Source organism: Barbus barbus, assembly GCF_936440315.1.
Source record: "Barbus barbus genome assembly, chromosome: 26".
Lineage (NCBI taxonomy): Eukaryota > Metazoa > Chordata > Actinopteri > Cypriniformes > Cyprinidae > Barbus > Barbus barbus.
The window spans coordinates 23,588,862-23,600,755 of record NC_136754.1 but is presented as its reverse complement, the minus strand read 5'-3'; the positions used below and the strand labels follow the sequence as shown (position 1 = coordinate 23,600,755).

The window sequence follows — 11,894 nt, the reverse complement described above, 5'->3', positions numbered from 1 at the left end:
GAGATTTAGCAATACTGAGCAAGTCTTTACAGAGCAGGAACGGTGACCTCAAATCCTCTTATCCAGGACTTAATTAAGCAGACAGCTTCCAATCACCTGTCTCCAACCACAAACTGCTATTTTCAGCATCAATTAGATAGTGTTGTCTATATTGTTTGATACATTTTGGTATTCAGAAGTGTATGTTTTATCAATTTTCATTGTATGTTTTAATGTTTTGCAGTAGTAGTTCATTTAATTTCATTTAACGGAATCATTTAAAATTGCCCTTATGCTCTGCTTCATTCAAAACACATTAAATTTTTGATTGATTCTTACGTCCTCATTTGTAAGCCGCTTTGGATAAAAGCGTCTGCTAAATGACTAAATAAAATAAATAAAAATAAATAAATAATCCAGGCAGAAAATTCTGAATGTTTACCTTTATCAATTGCATATGAGGTTTGTGTGGCAACCATTTCTCATTTTAATTGTCCTGATCTTTTTGAAAGAATTTGGCCAAGAGATGGTGCCAGTGTTCCCTTGTTAGAATTTTGTAAACAATTACACCTAATTAGGCTTAAAAATGCTTTAAAGGCTTCATTAGTTTTATATACAGTAGTGTCTAGTCTTAAGACCACACAGATGCTGTTCTCTCCGCCAGGAAAAAGCAAGAGCAGAAGACTGATAAAGAAGGAGGTGTGGTGGTTTGCTACATAAAAATGTGCAACCTTCCTCCTAACTGTCATCATTTTTAACAGTACATTTCTGCATATCTGAAAAGCACACTTCTGCCCCACCCAAATGTCTCTCACTGCTTGCAAATTTAGGATAGAGTCTAAATGTGTAACACTACCTACCTCTGTTTTTAACATTTTAAATCTATTAGATTTCCATTTTTATTCATCTTGAAGGAGCATCTCTGATTACAAGCAGACCACTGTACAAACCAATGGAAGAGGCATTAGGACCCTGCAGTTGAGGATTATGGAGAGAGTAAGTGCTGGCAGAGACAGATGAATGAGCTAAATACAAGACAAACAAAAGAAGGGACCCAGGAACTGGCTGTAGTAGAGAGACGGAGAGATGGTCAGATAAATGACCAGGAGGCTGAAGACAGACAAAGTGACAGGTCAAGATTCAGCAACAGATATCAGGAGGAGTGCACAAACTTGAAGAGGAGGAGGAGTCTGGTCTGAAAGGAAGCTAAAAAGAGTGGAGCGCGAAAAGGAGCCCTTCAAAACAGAGTGATCCTTTCTGAGTGGCCACTGACATAAGATGTGGAATAAACTGGAGCCTGGCAAAGAGGACCTCAACTGGCAAAAAAAAATTCATCACTGAAGGAATTACCGAAAATATAAACACACGGAACTGTGCAAAGGCACCAAGGAGACCAGAAGACAACCAAACATTATTAAAAACAGAAAGAAGACATGGAGATACCACCCACAGAGAGAGACTGAGTATACCACACACAGGGTTTATCACAGGTAATCACACCGCAACTGAGCAACAGACACTAACCATCAACAAATACACTCACACACACACATACACATGCATTTATGGAATACAAACCTACATTGTGATTGTAACACATAGGCTGAACAACTCAAGCTTAGAGAGTTTAGGCTTTAGTCAGGAGGCATAGGAAATCTTGGCTGTCACAGGGAAGGATTGACTGTGAATGGGTAGAAGCATGGTGAGGCCCTGCACACAGCTCTCATGGCACTCTGAACACTCTGTCCACCAAAATATGAACTGATCTAAGAACAGATTTCTTTTCCATGTCAGAAATCACCCCGGGAATTAAAGTAGAACATTAGTAGATCACAGACCAAATCATCTTTTCCAAATCAAGAGCCACCATTACCTAGAGGACTCTTCACAAAGATTATTTACTTTGAAGAAGCAGCACTCTGATTTTTCACCTCCACTCTTGGATATCCTTCTGAACTAAGGAACAATTCCATCGTGTTACCCACAGGACTTCTGATCACCTCTCTGTGTTGGAATGGAAATTGTGCACTGAGCTGCTAAGAAGGAGTTGAGTGAGTTAGAAGTTCACCTACACTGCACCGACACTGCAGCATGAAGCTCAGGCATTGGGCAAGTGGGGCACTACTGGCCTTGCTGCTGAGTTTACTGCTGTCTACCTGCATCACACAAGAGAGTGAGGAGAGTCTGGAGCTCCAAGACGAAAACAATACAGCCAGCACTGAGAGCCCTGTAAGTCAAATCCGATACACACACCTGCTGTTCACCTGTCAAAGCTTTAAGGCAGTACACATGCGCGAAGACACCGTAAAATGTCGTAAATGAATTCTCTGAATTTGACTTTAGGGTATGACAACCATTAGACATGAGGGGAAAGTATATGGTAATGACATTCATAAACATTGGAGAGAATATGACCTCAATGTAAAAACCAATTCCTCTCTACAGGAAGAGTTTATATATTTGCCGCAGTTAAAGTTTGCTCACATAGTTGACGCTCAGAAATGCTTCATTTTTACAGGATACTGTATCTTCTGACATTACCAACGTGAGCCCCCACAGGACATGGATAGTCTTTAGGGACAACTCCAACAATGGTGGAAATAAAAAACCAAAAGGAAATAAAAGACTCTCCAAGGTAATCTCTGATCATTACAAACCATGCTAACGATGAATAATATCAATACATAGAATAAGTGCATATTGAACAAAAGCTTTAAGAAGTAAAGAAGTACTAAAAAGTAAAACTGCATGAAAACCGATTCAGCACAACACACACAGATAAACCTAATGAGGTCTATGTGACAGAAAGTGCCTAATCTTTCACCTCTTCAAAGAATGTAACTGTAATGTAACTTGAAACTTTCTACATGACCAGCATGGCCTTCCAGGTCCACCAGGTCCTCCTGGTCCCCAGGGGCCTCCTGGTCCTCCGGGCCCCCTACTGCCTCACCATGCAGAGTTGATACAGGACTTCCAAGTCAAACTAAAAGGTATACTGGAATTTGTGGACATAAGCCCATTTACACACAATTACCCATCATGCCAGACAGAAAACAGAAAGGAAATCTCATGATACATCCATCTGGCAGACCTGACCAAGACCTACAACTTGTTAAAATACCATTTGATCAGAGGTTTTCAATCCTGGTCCTGGGGACCCACTACCCTACACATTTTATGTGTCTCTCTTTTTTAACACAACTGATTCATAAAAGCTCTTTTGGAGAAAGCTCCATGAGCTAAACTGAATGTGTCAGATAAGAGAGACATATAAAATGTGTTGAGAGGTGGGTCTGTTGATCTACATTGTGCATAATCTAATGATGCTAAATCAATAATTTTGTCAGAGAGATGGATGCACACTACACGTAAAAAGACACCAGATGCAGGTGCACAAATCAGTTAAACTGGTGTTAAGTAACTGCTTTGACATCAACATCTTTCAAAAATGTTGTTAAACATATTTGACTATGTCAGGTATTATGGTCCAACTGCTTTTTGTTTTTGTTTGGGCTAAGTCACTCTCAGAATTGCTTGATGTTTGGGATATGTGTTGTTATGCTCAGTTGTTGGGTGGGGGGTGGGGGGTGGGGGGGGGGGGTGGGTTGGCTGATAGTCTGATTGTGGGCTGGACTGATCTCTTAATAGGTGTAATTTTCCAGGACGTGGATTTGACTTGGCCTGGCCAAAGAATTCCACAGATTCCAGATTTTGTGTGTGTGTGTGCATGTTTGTGTGTGGAATGAGCGTTGGAGTATTGCCAGGAAAGCAGACACAGGTCTGTTTGTGCTCTGGTACTGTGAGCTGCAGGCTGTTCTGACAGCAATATAAAACATAAAGGCTTATTCACTCAGAAAAGTGCAGTGGCGCCGTACACTCATACATTCTAGCATTCTCATTGCCTCACACTTTCATCCACTCTGTCTGCTCATACATACACTCGACTACTCCAAATATTTACATCATCTATTCACTGTGAGATTGTTTAATGGCTTTATATGCAGCCAAGTGTCAGTCAAATACAATCCAAAACATTTTCCACTAGCTGTATTTCAGTGTTTTTGGGTCTGAGAAGGTGCCTGGTCTATAGGGTTACACCAGGTCCCAAATCCTTTAGAATAATGTAATAAGAAGGGAATTAGTTCTTTTGTGCATTGACAAAGCAACATTACAGTCCTGTAATTACCTTTCCACTCAGAGATGGTAGGAAGTCACTGCCTGCTCTGCGATCAAACCCCTCGTGTGGCCACAGCTTTCCGTTGCCGACTGCACCACAACCTGATGGTCCACCGTCGCAGTCTGCAGGAGCTCCAGTCCTTCAACATTGTAAGTGGAAAACAATCCTTTCCAGACTAGAAACAATTTACTCATTTCAATAACCATGACTTAGCAGCCCCAGAGCTGTGAAAGTATAAAACTATAAAAGAAGCTTTTATTTCTCTGAAGTAGCACTAACTTCTAGATGTATTGATTTAGCAGCGATGTTAGCTTTGGCTGATGGTGAAACAGACTGGCAAGCAGTGGGGAAGTTTTGGCAATGGAAGAGACTGGCAATGGCATATTTAATTATCCCATTTCTATGTTTTCCACAGCCCTCAAACACAGAGCAGTTCCATCAGAGGGGACAGGGCTTTAACGCCAGCAGTGGCCGGTACACAGCTCCAGTGTCTGGGTTCTACCAGCTCACAGCTAGTCTGCTACTGGGTATGTGGTTTAAATATGTTTTGAGGCGTGCGCCTGCCCCTAACATTCAAACTAGTTATCAACCAATATGTTTTTAATGGCAGATTCTTAAACCTAACCCAAAAGTAGTTTGAATTTAACATTGTGCATAGTTCATGTGCTATACAAGGGATATCAACATGACCAGCTCTAAAAGCTAAAACAGAGTCCTAAACAGAGGTTGTGGCTAAATGATGAAGTGCCTTCTTTACATGGTCAGAATGTGTAAAAATTGCACCTTTAGGACTAGAGTAGGTTGTCACTGGGGTAGTTTCTTCAAATCTTAAGCTTTAAAAGTATTTGTATTCTGTGTCTCCCTAAACACAGAGACGGGCAACTTCATTCTTGGATGGCCACTGTCCTCGAGAGTTTAGCTCCATCTCTATTCAAATGCACTTGAAAAATCTAAAAAAAAAAAATTTTAATTAATTAAGATCGAGCTAAACTCTGCCCTCTAGGTCTGGGGTTGCCCCTTCCTGCCATAAAGGGTAATTATTAGTACCTAAAAGCTGCACTATTAACTTTAGCCTCTCTGCTGGTATGTGTGAAACATAATTTAAATGCTACTTGCAGAATAAATCTTTAACACACATTGTGGTTCAGCACTGCTCTTTCTATGCATATTTGATAGTTATGGGCAATCGCTCTATCAGATGAAATGCTGCACCATTGACAGTAAGAAGAAATTCCAAAAAAGTATATCACAAAAAAAGGCATATGAGCAAGTATCATAATGTACCACTGTGGTTCAAATCTTTTTTGGTACAGGCTCTGTCACTTTCCCAATTTAAATGCATCTCAAAAGTTAAACTTTTGGTTTTGACCAGAGTTGGGTATACTGTAGTGATTACAGTGTAATCGAATTACTTTTCCTGGTAACGCAGTAAAGTAAGAGTTACATTTTAAATGTATGTAATTTGATTACAGTTACTTATGTCAATAAAATTACGTTACAAATGCAGTGTTTAAAAAATGAAGTAAAAATCATGTTTTGCGCGTCAGTATGCCCTTTAATAAATCACCGGAGAGTCCTACAACGTTTAGATGCAATGCAATCATATTTCAAAATGTTGCACTCAACATATTTTAGTCTGGCATTATAGTTTAGGAAAAGTTCAACAAGTGAATGTGTACAAGTTTATGTCACAATAACACTAATAAAGTAAAAAATAAATGACTCATCAGAACAAGATGAGTCATTAGTGTGAGTGTGTGCTATGAGTGTGATGTCAATGCTGGATTAAACCGCGTCGGCATCACAATTCAAGATTTATTCCTCACAGCGCGTCTTCTTCCAAAAACGAAAAGTAGCAGAGATGAACTTGAATCTTTCAACAGAGGTGATGTGAGCATTTACATGTTCGCGCGTCTCAAGCTTGGTTTCGAGCGGATGATTTTAAATGAAATTAATGAAAGAACTATGAATTTCTCTTTGTAGTGTATTTTTGAGGTTTGATAACTTGAAAAGTAAAGTAAACTTGAAAGTAAAGTAATTTATAATCTGATTACTTTTTAAATGCAGTAATCAGTAATGTAATCAAATTACAATTTTAAAGAAGTAATTAGTCATTTGTAGTGGATTACTTTTTTTTGTAACTTACGCAACACTGGTTTTGACAAACAGTGATTTAGGAGGTCAATAAGGTTTGCTGTTTTAACTGTTCGTTACATAGCTAGCTGACTAGTTCTAGTCTACACACTCCTTAGCACCCACACACTCAGTAGCAGGACCTTCTTTTGCATTTACTGACATGACGTTAAGAGTGAATAATGTAAGCAATTGGAATTTCCTGTAAAATCTGATTTTACAGCTCACAAATTAAATCAATACTGTCGGTTTACTGTAGTGAATTAGTTTTGAATACAGATTTGTCATGTACTCTCTTAATAATGTAATTTCCATTTAGTAATCTATTCACTAAACAAACTAAACAAGCCTAGCCCAGCATCTCGGGCCATAGGCATACTGAAATTTATAACCAAAAATCTTCCATAGTGCAGGTACAGCGGTTGTACCTTTGAGGGGACTGCCCCAGTGACAAGCTGTTTTACCCCTAAAGGTACAGTTTTGCACATTTTTTTACTGACAGTTTAGGTATGCTGGTGTGTGGTTGAAGTACATTCCCAACTTTCTTTGTACCTATACCTTATGAGCACTGGCTCACAGTGTGATCTTGAATCTGGTGGTTCCTCTGCTCTCATGGCCTTAACAAGCCAAGACACTTTTATTTCTATAGCGCTTCATACAACAGCTTTATACAAATTCAAAAAAGTTCAATTCAGTTATAAGCAATTCTAAAAAAGACTGCTATTATTCAACTTGTGTAATTTCAGTGTTAATTCAGTTTAGTTCAATAACAGTGTTAATGTTGCAAAATGTGGCTCTACAGTTCAATAGTGACAATAGTGCCAGTTCAAGTTTTGTGTCTTTTAAACGCCATAAGCAAGCCAAAAGGCAACAGTGGTAAGGAACCCTTATTTTCTCAGGTGACAGAAAAAAAAACCCCTGAGAAACCAGGCTCAGTTGGAGGACCAGTTCTCCTCTGGCCTAGTCTTAATGGGATAGTGTCCACTTGTTGCATATTTCCCGTGGACGTAGTATGTTATACTGTAATGTATGAAAAATTGCATTTTTGGGCATCCAAATTTCATGAAGTTTGCATACATGACAACAAGGCATGAATATATACATAAGCTAAACAATATGCACCAGCAGGTAATTGAGTTTTCCCATTTTGACCGATAGAAACATAAAATATAAGCTTTATTGCATCATTTTGCTAGCTGAAGTACATGCAATACCTTATTCCTGTTTGCATCATGTTACTTGTGTTTGGCCTATCCAACAGCCTGTCCCTTAGATAACGCTCAGTGGAACAGGGTGGGGTCCTAGTACCACTGAACATGTCTGCCTGTCACAATCCCTTTAACTCTGCTTCATGTATCTGTGTTTTTGTTTTTTTCAGAATCCAATGAGTCTCAGAAAAAGCCTCATACCAGGCAGAGAGACAGTGTTAAGGCCTCTATATGCATAGAGTCTCTTTGTCAGAGTAATGTGTGAGTAGTAATGGTCCGTTTCAACTGTTATTCTAACAAGTCAAGCAAATTAGTCCTAAACCATGATTAATGTGTTTATAATGATGCAGGTCTTTGGAGACAGTGACTGGAGTGAGCGCTACAGGAGGAATATTCAGTATTCTCCTGACCGGGACTCTTTACCTACAGGTATGACTGACTGACATTATAAGCTCATTTATCTGAACAAGAATTTTACAGTTTACTGAAATTGTTTGCGCTAATAATGCTGACTGAAAATATGTGACTGGGAAAATGTCCATATTTGGGCCCACTTTTTATTTTTGTTTAGCCACAGGGGCATCTTCTGCTCCAGGGCTCTTGACAATCTTATCAATTCCTATCAAAACTGCTTTATTGCCCTCTATAATGTGATTCTTACTTTTTGCCAATTAATGTTTTATGAGTTATGACTGTTATGACAACACACCATCTAAAACAAGTGGGTATGCAAAAGTGCATATCTAAGAATATCTCTTTATCATAAACACTCCTATATTACTGACCCATAAAACAAACAAAAAGCATGATTAATGTAGATTTTTTTTTTTCACAGGCTGCAGAGTATGTATCTATTCTTATTGACAATGGGACAGGCTCAGCCCTCACAATTCTCCAAGACAGTCTGTTTTCTGGCATTCTTATTGGAGTATGAGGACAAACCAATTACTACAAAGAAGCCCATTTTTACAGTGTTGACAAAATACATATCTTTATTAGGTAAGGTATTCAGGACATATTAGAATAATAATTTCATAAAAGGGAGGTCTCTTTTCAAGCATCTAAAAGAGACTCTAGTATTAGCACTGTTGCAAAGGGCAGCAGGATTGCACTGCTATTTCTTTCCAAAATAATATCAACAAATAAACTCTGTTCATAGAGGTGTACGTATTTTTTTCATGTGGTATGTGTATGCATTCCATTCTTAACAGGGCTGAAGTTTTATTTATTTGCATTTGCTTTTTGAAAGGATTTTGATATTTGTGTATATTTGCAATAAAATGCTTCCATAACACTGACACATGCTCTGGCAATTTATTTCAGGGAATACAGAGATTTATATGAATAGTAGAGTTCTTGTTACTGCCTGACGAAAGTGTTTCAACATGCATTTGAAGTTTCCTGCTGTATGAGAGATTTTCATGTTTTGCGATTGATAACTTAACCATTTCAGAAAATAGAAACGTATTAGTAATAAAGGCAGTAATAAAGTAACTACTACCACATTTGCGGGGTAAGTGGGGTGAAAAACTTAGAAGAAAACCCTAAAAGCAACAGCAGCATATTATTTCGGTCTTGATTCCACAGAATTCTAGCAAAAGGGACAAATGAAAATTTTAAATTTAAAGCCTTTAAACCTTTTAAATGTTTGTATTATTTGGTAATGCTGGTGAATTTCATTGTGCATGAACGAAGAGACAAACACTACATTCAGTGATGATGAATGTAGACAATATGTTCTAGTAGTAGATGGGGATGAGGTCATCATGCTGGAAGCATGGCGCCTGGTGTTTGGCACTGTGCCCTCCAACCACCCCCCACCCCACCTCTCTCTCTCTCTCTTAGACTGCTATACCTTCCAGGGAAACATCTAACATAGCATTTGTGGTCAGACTGCAATACCTTACAAGGATGGTTTGCTGTCAAATAATGTGCAGAAAGATAAATGAGTGTATGGTAATGGGATGCTTATTTATCCCTTGATGGGCTTACTGAAAGCAGTGTCTCATTACACACACACACACACACACAAAGAAACACATGGGCTGGCACACACAAACACACTTAACTTTATCCCATTACATAGTTGGCCAACTTGTTTCCTGTTTATTGCACAAGATGGCAGGCTTCCAGCCAAAAGTAAATTATATTGATTAATATAAAAATAAATTATATTTATTTTTCGAGATAAATAAGTGACTTTTTTATCTAAGACATTTTGACTCTTTCCACTCCGTGCGGTCCCTCTCAGCTTTCAGCACATTCACTCACCCCCTCAAGAGAAGCATGTCTAAAACTTCTCTCCCTTCACTCAGCACCAGCAAAACATTGCCAAAAGCACTAAACACACATTATTAAAAGAGAGACTGTGAGGAATAAACCTGCATTATAAAGGTGATGAATGACAACCTGAGACTTTTTTCTCACCTTGTGTCACATGGCCAATTCTTTAATATCTAGAGGTCAACAAGAACAACAACAGCAACAATAACAGCTTAATACATACATACATGTATACAAGTCTCTCAGTGAGCAGGGCTGTGTCAGTTTAGAGATGAACTAAGAATGCCTTTTAAATTCATTTTATGAGGTAGCAAAGAGGATGCAGAACTGAAAGTGCAATTAAAAAACGTGTTCATAACAAAAACTACTTCAAATATTTGTCTTGCTTGGAAGTAAACAAAAGTTTAAAATGAATTGTTCAGAGTATTTATCTCATGCACATCATACTGTAGAAATTCAAACAGATTTAGGCAACTGAGACAAAAATATTCAAAATTAACCTCTCAATTTCCATTGAACCTTTCATGTATTAGCCCTGGGTTTCTTCTATGGTGTGTGTTTAATGCTACAACAGTGTCCTCTGTTGGTTAAATAATGCATACTAAGTTTCAAGATTTTTTTTATTCCCAGAATTCCAGCCTGGCCACATCAAAAACGAATAAACAATAAACATTCTTGAAAGTGAATGGCATTAGAAGCCTCTTAAAATCACATGCTAGTGGAAAAACAAAACAATCATGTTGAAGTACTTTCTTTCACTGCATAGATCTTGTTGATCTTTATTTGAAATGATGGTTAAGAAAGAATTTCATTACCCTTACAATATGTAAATAGAAATTTCAAGTCCACTTTTGGCAAAGATCAGTTTGCTCTTGTTGATTAAAGAGCCAAGGAGGTGAATCTTCTAAGTCGGCTCAGTCTTGGCGAAGGAGGACACCGTCTCATGCTGTACTTGGAAGGTAGTTTTGGTGTTTTTGGCATTGGCAGTGGATCTAGTGGTTCAGCCACCTTCACAGTATTCTTACCGTAGAGTTTCTTCTCATAGTCCAGAAGTTGGGTCCAGAATCCTGTATTAAGGCATATGTAGGGTCTGCTGTCTTTAACCCAGTTATGTGCCTGCCGCAGAGTCACTCCTTTGTACTTCATGAGGTAGGCCATTATTAGAGCAGGTGAGCGACTCATGCCCACAGCGCAGTGCACTAGGGTCCCTCCAGATCTGTTACCATGGATTCGAGCTGCAACGTGGTCAAAATGACCACCAAGACGGGCATTTGGGAGGTCGGACACTGCAACACGTATGCACTCCACACCTGGGTAGATAGGGCAGGTATGGGATAGGGTCACGTTCACGATCAGTGTAATGCCTTTGCGGGTCATAAGTGCCTGATTCAAAGGAGCATCAGCCCCACTCAGGAAGAGAGTTGGTGTTATCTGTGATACTGACATATGGCTGCATGGAAAGAAATAACATCAGGGTTTGTTTTTAAGTAAAAAACAACAACTATGCACTAAGAAAGTTTAGAATACGTTTGCTATTTCTACAAAGCTATTTCTATTATACTTTATTATTATTTCAGGTCTATAGCTCTTATTACATAAAATGAATATACAGGTAGCTGCAATTGTTCTCGGAACTTAGGCCACAAAAATCATAAATGTGTACAGGTCAAAGAAAATCTAAGGAAAAGGAAAGTAAAAATCTGCTGTCATTATTTATTTATTTATATTTTTTAACATTAAAAAAAAAAAAAATCCAGTTTAAAACACGTGTGCCAAGTTCTTAGAAATGTATTCATGTTAAATATGGTTCTGGAACATATTTGTACCATTTTCAAGAAAAAATGTTTAAAAAATGTTTTAATAACAGATCTTCATCAAGCATGAAACAACAGGCAACAATAACAATACTACATCTTTGTATACAACGTACAAAGATGCTCATCATGTAAGACGCGTATTACAGTATGTATGAATGTATTTATGAATAGATACAAAATAATGAGAATCACATCATTGACCTGTACACATTATTATTAGAGGGGGGGGGGGGGGGGGGGGCACAACACACAAACCAGCAAAACCAGTAACCCCCAAAGAGATTTCTAAGCTAACAG

The 11,894-nt window shown here is 38.4% G+C and overlaps 2 protein-coding genes across 3 annotated transcripts; one reads left to right on the top strand and one right to left on the bottom strand.

The window, feature by feature from the left end:
- Positions 1–785: 785 nt before the first annotated feature.
- LOC306845933 (erythroferrone-like) lies at positions 786–8,794 on the top strand. Of its 2 annotated transcripts, XM_079378953.1 has the most exons (9): positions 786–1,469; positions 1,967–2,208; positions 2,498–2,614; positions 2,855–2,969; positions 4,178–4,305; positions 4,572–4,683; positions 7,668–7,758; positions 7,848–7,926; positions 8,333–8,794. In XM_079378953.1, the coding sequence occupies exons 2-9, from the start codon at positions 2,071–2,073 to the stop codon at positions 8,429–8,431; spliced, it is 879 nt and encodes a 292-aa protein (XP_079235079.1). In that variant the 5' UTR covers positions 786–1,469; positions 1,967–2,070; the 3' UTR covers positions 8,432–8,794. The 2 variants fall into 2 exon arrangements, with proteins under 2 accessions (XP_079235079.1, XP_079235078.1); XM_079378952.1 differs by having other exon boundaries at positions 793–2,208.
- A 1,865-nt stretch (positions 8,795–10,659) lies between these two features.
- LOC306846399 (dual specificity protein phosphatase 14) lies at positions 10,660–11,226 on the bottom strand (the record flags this gene model as incomplete). Its single annotated transcript, XM_079379764.1, has 1 exon — positions 10,660–11,226. The coding sequence occupies one exon, from the start codon at positions 11,224–11,226 to the stop codon at positions 10,660–10,662; it is 567 nt and encodes a 188-aa protein (XP_079235890.1).
- Positions 11,227–11,894: the final 668 nt, after the last annotated feature.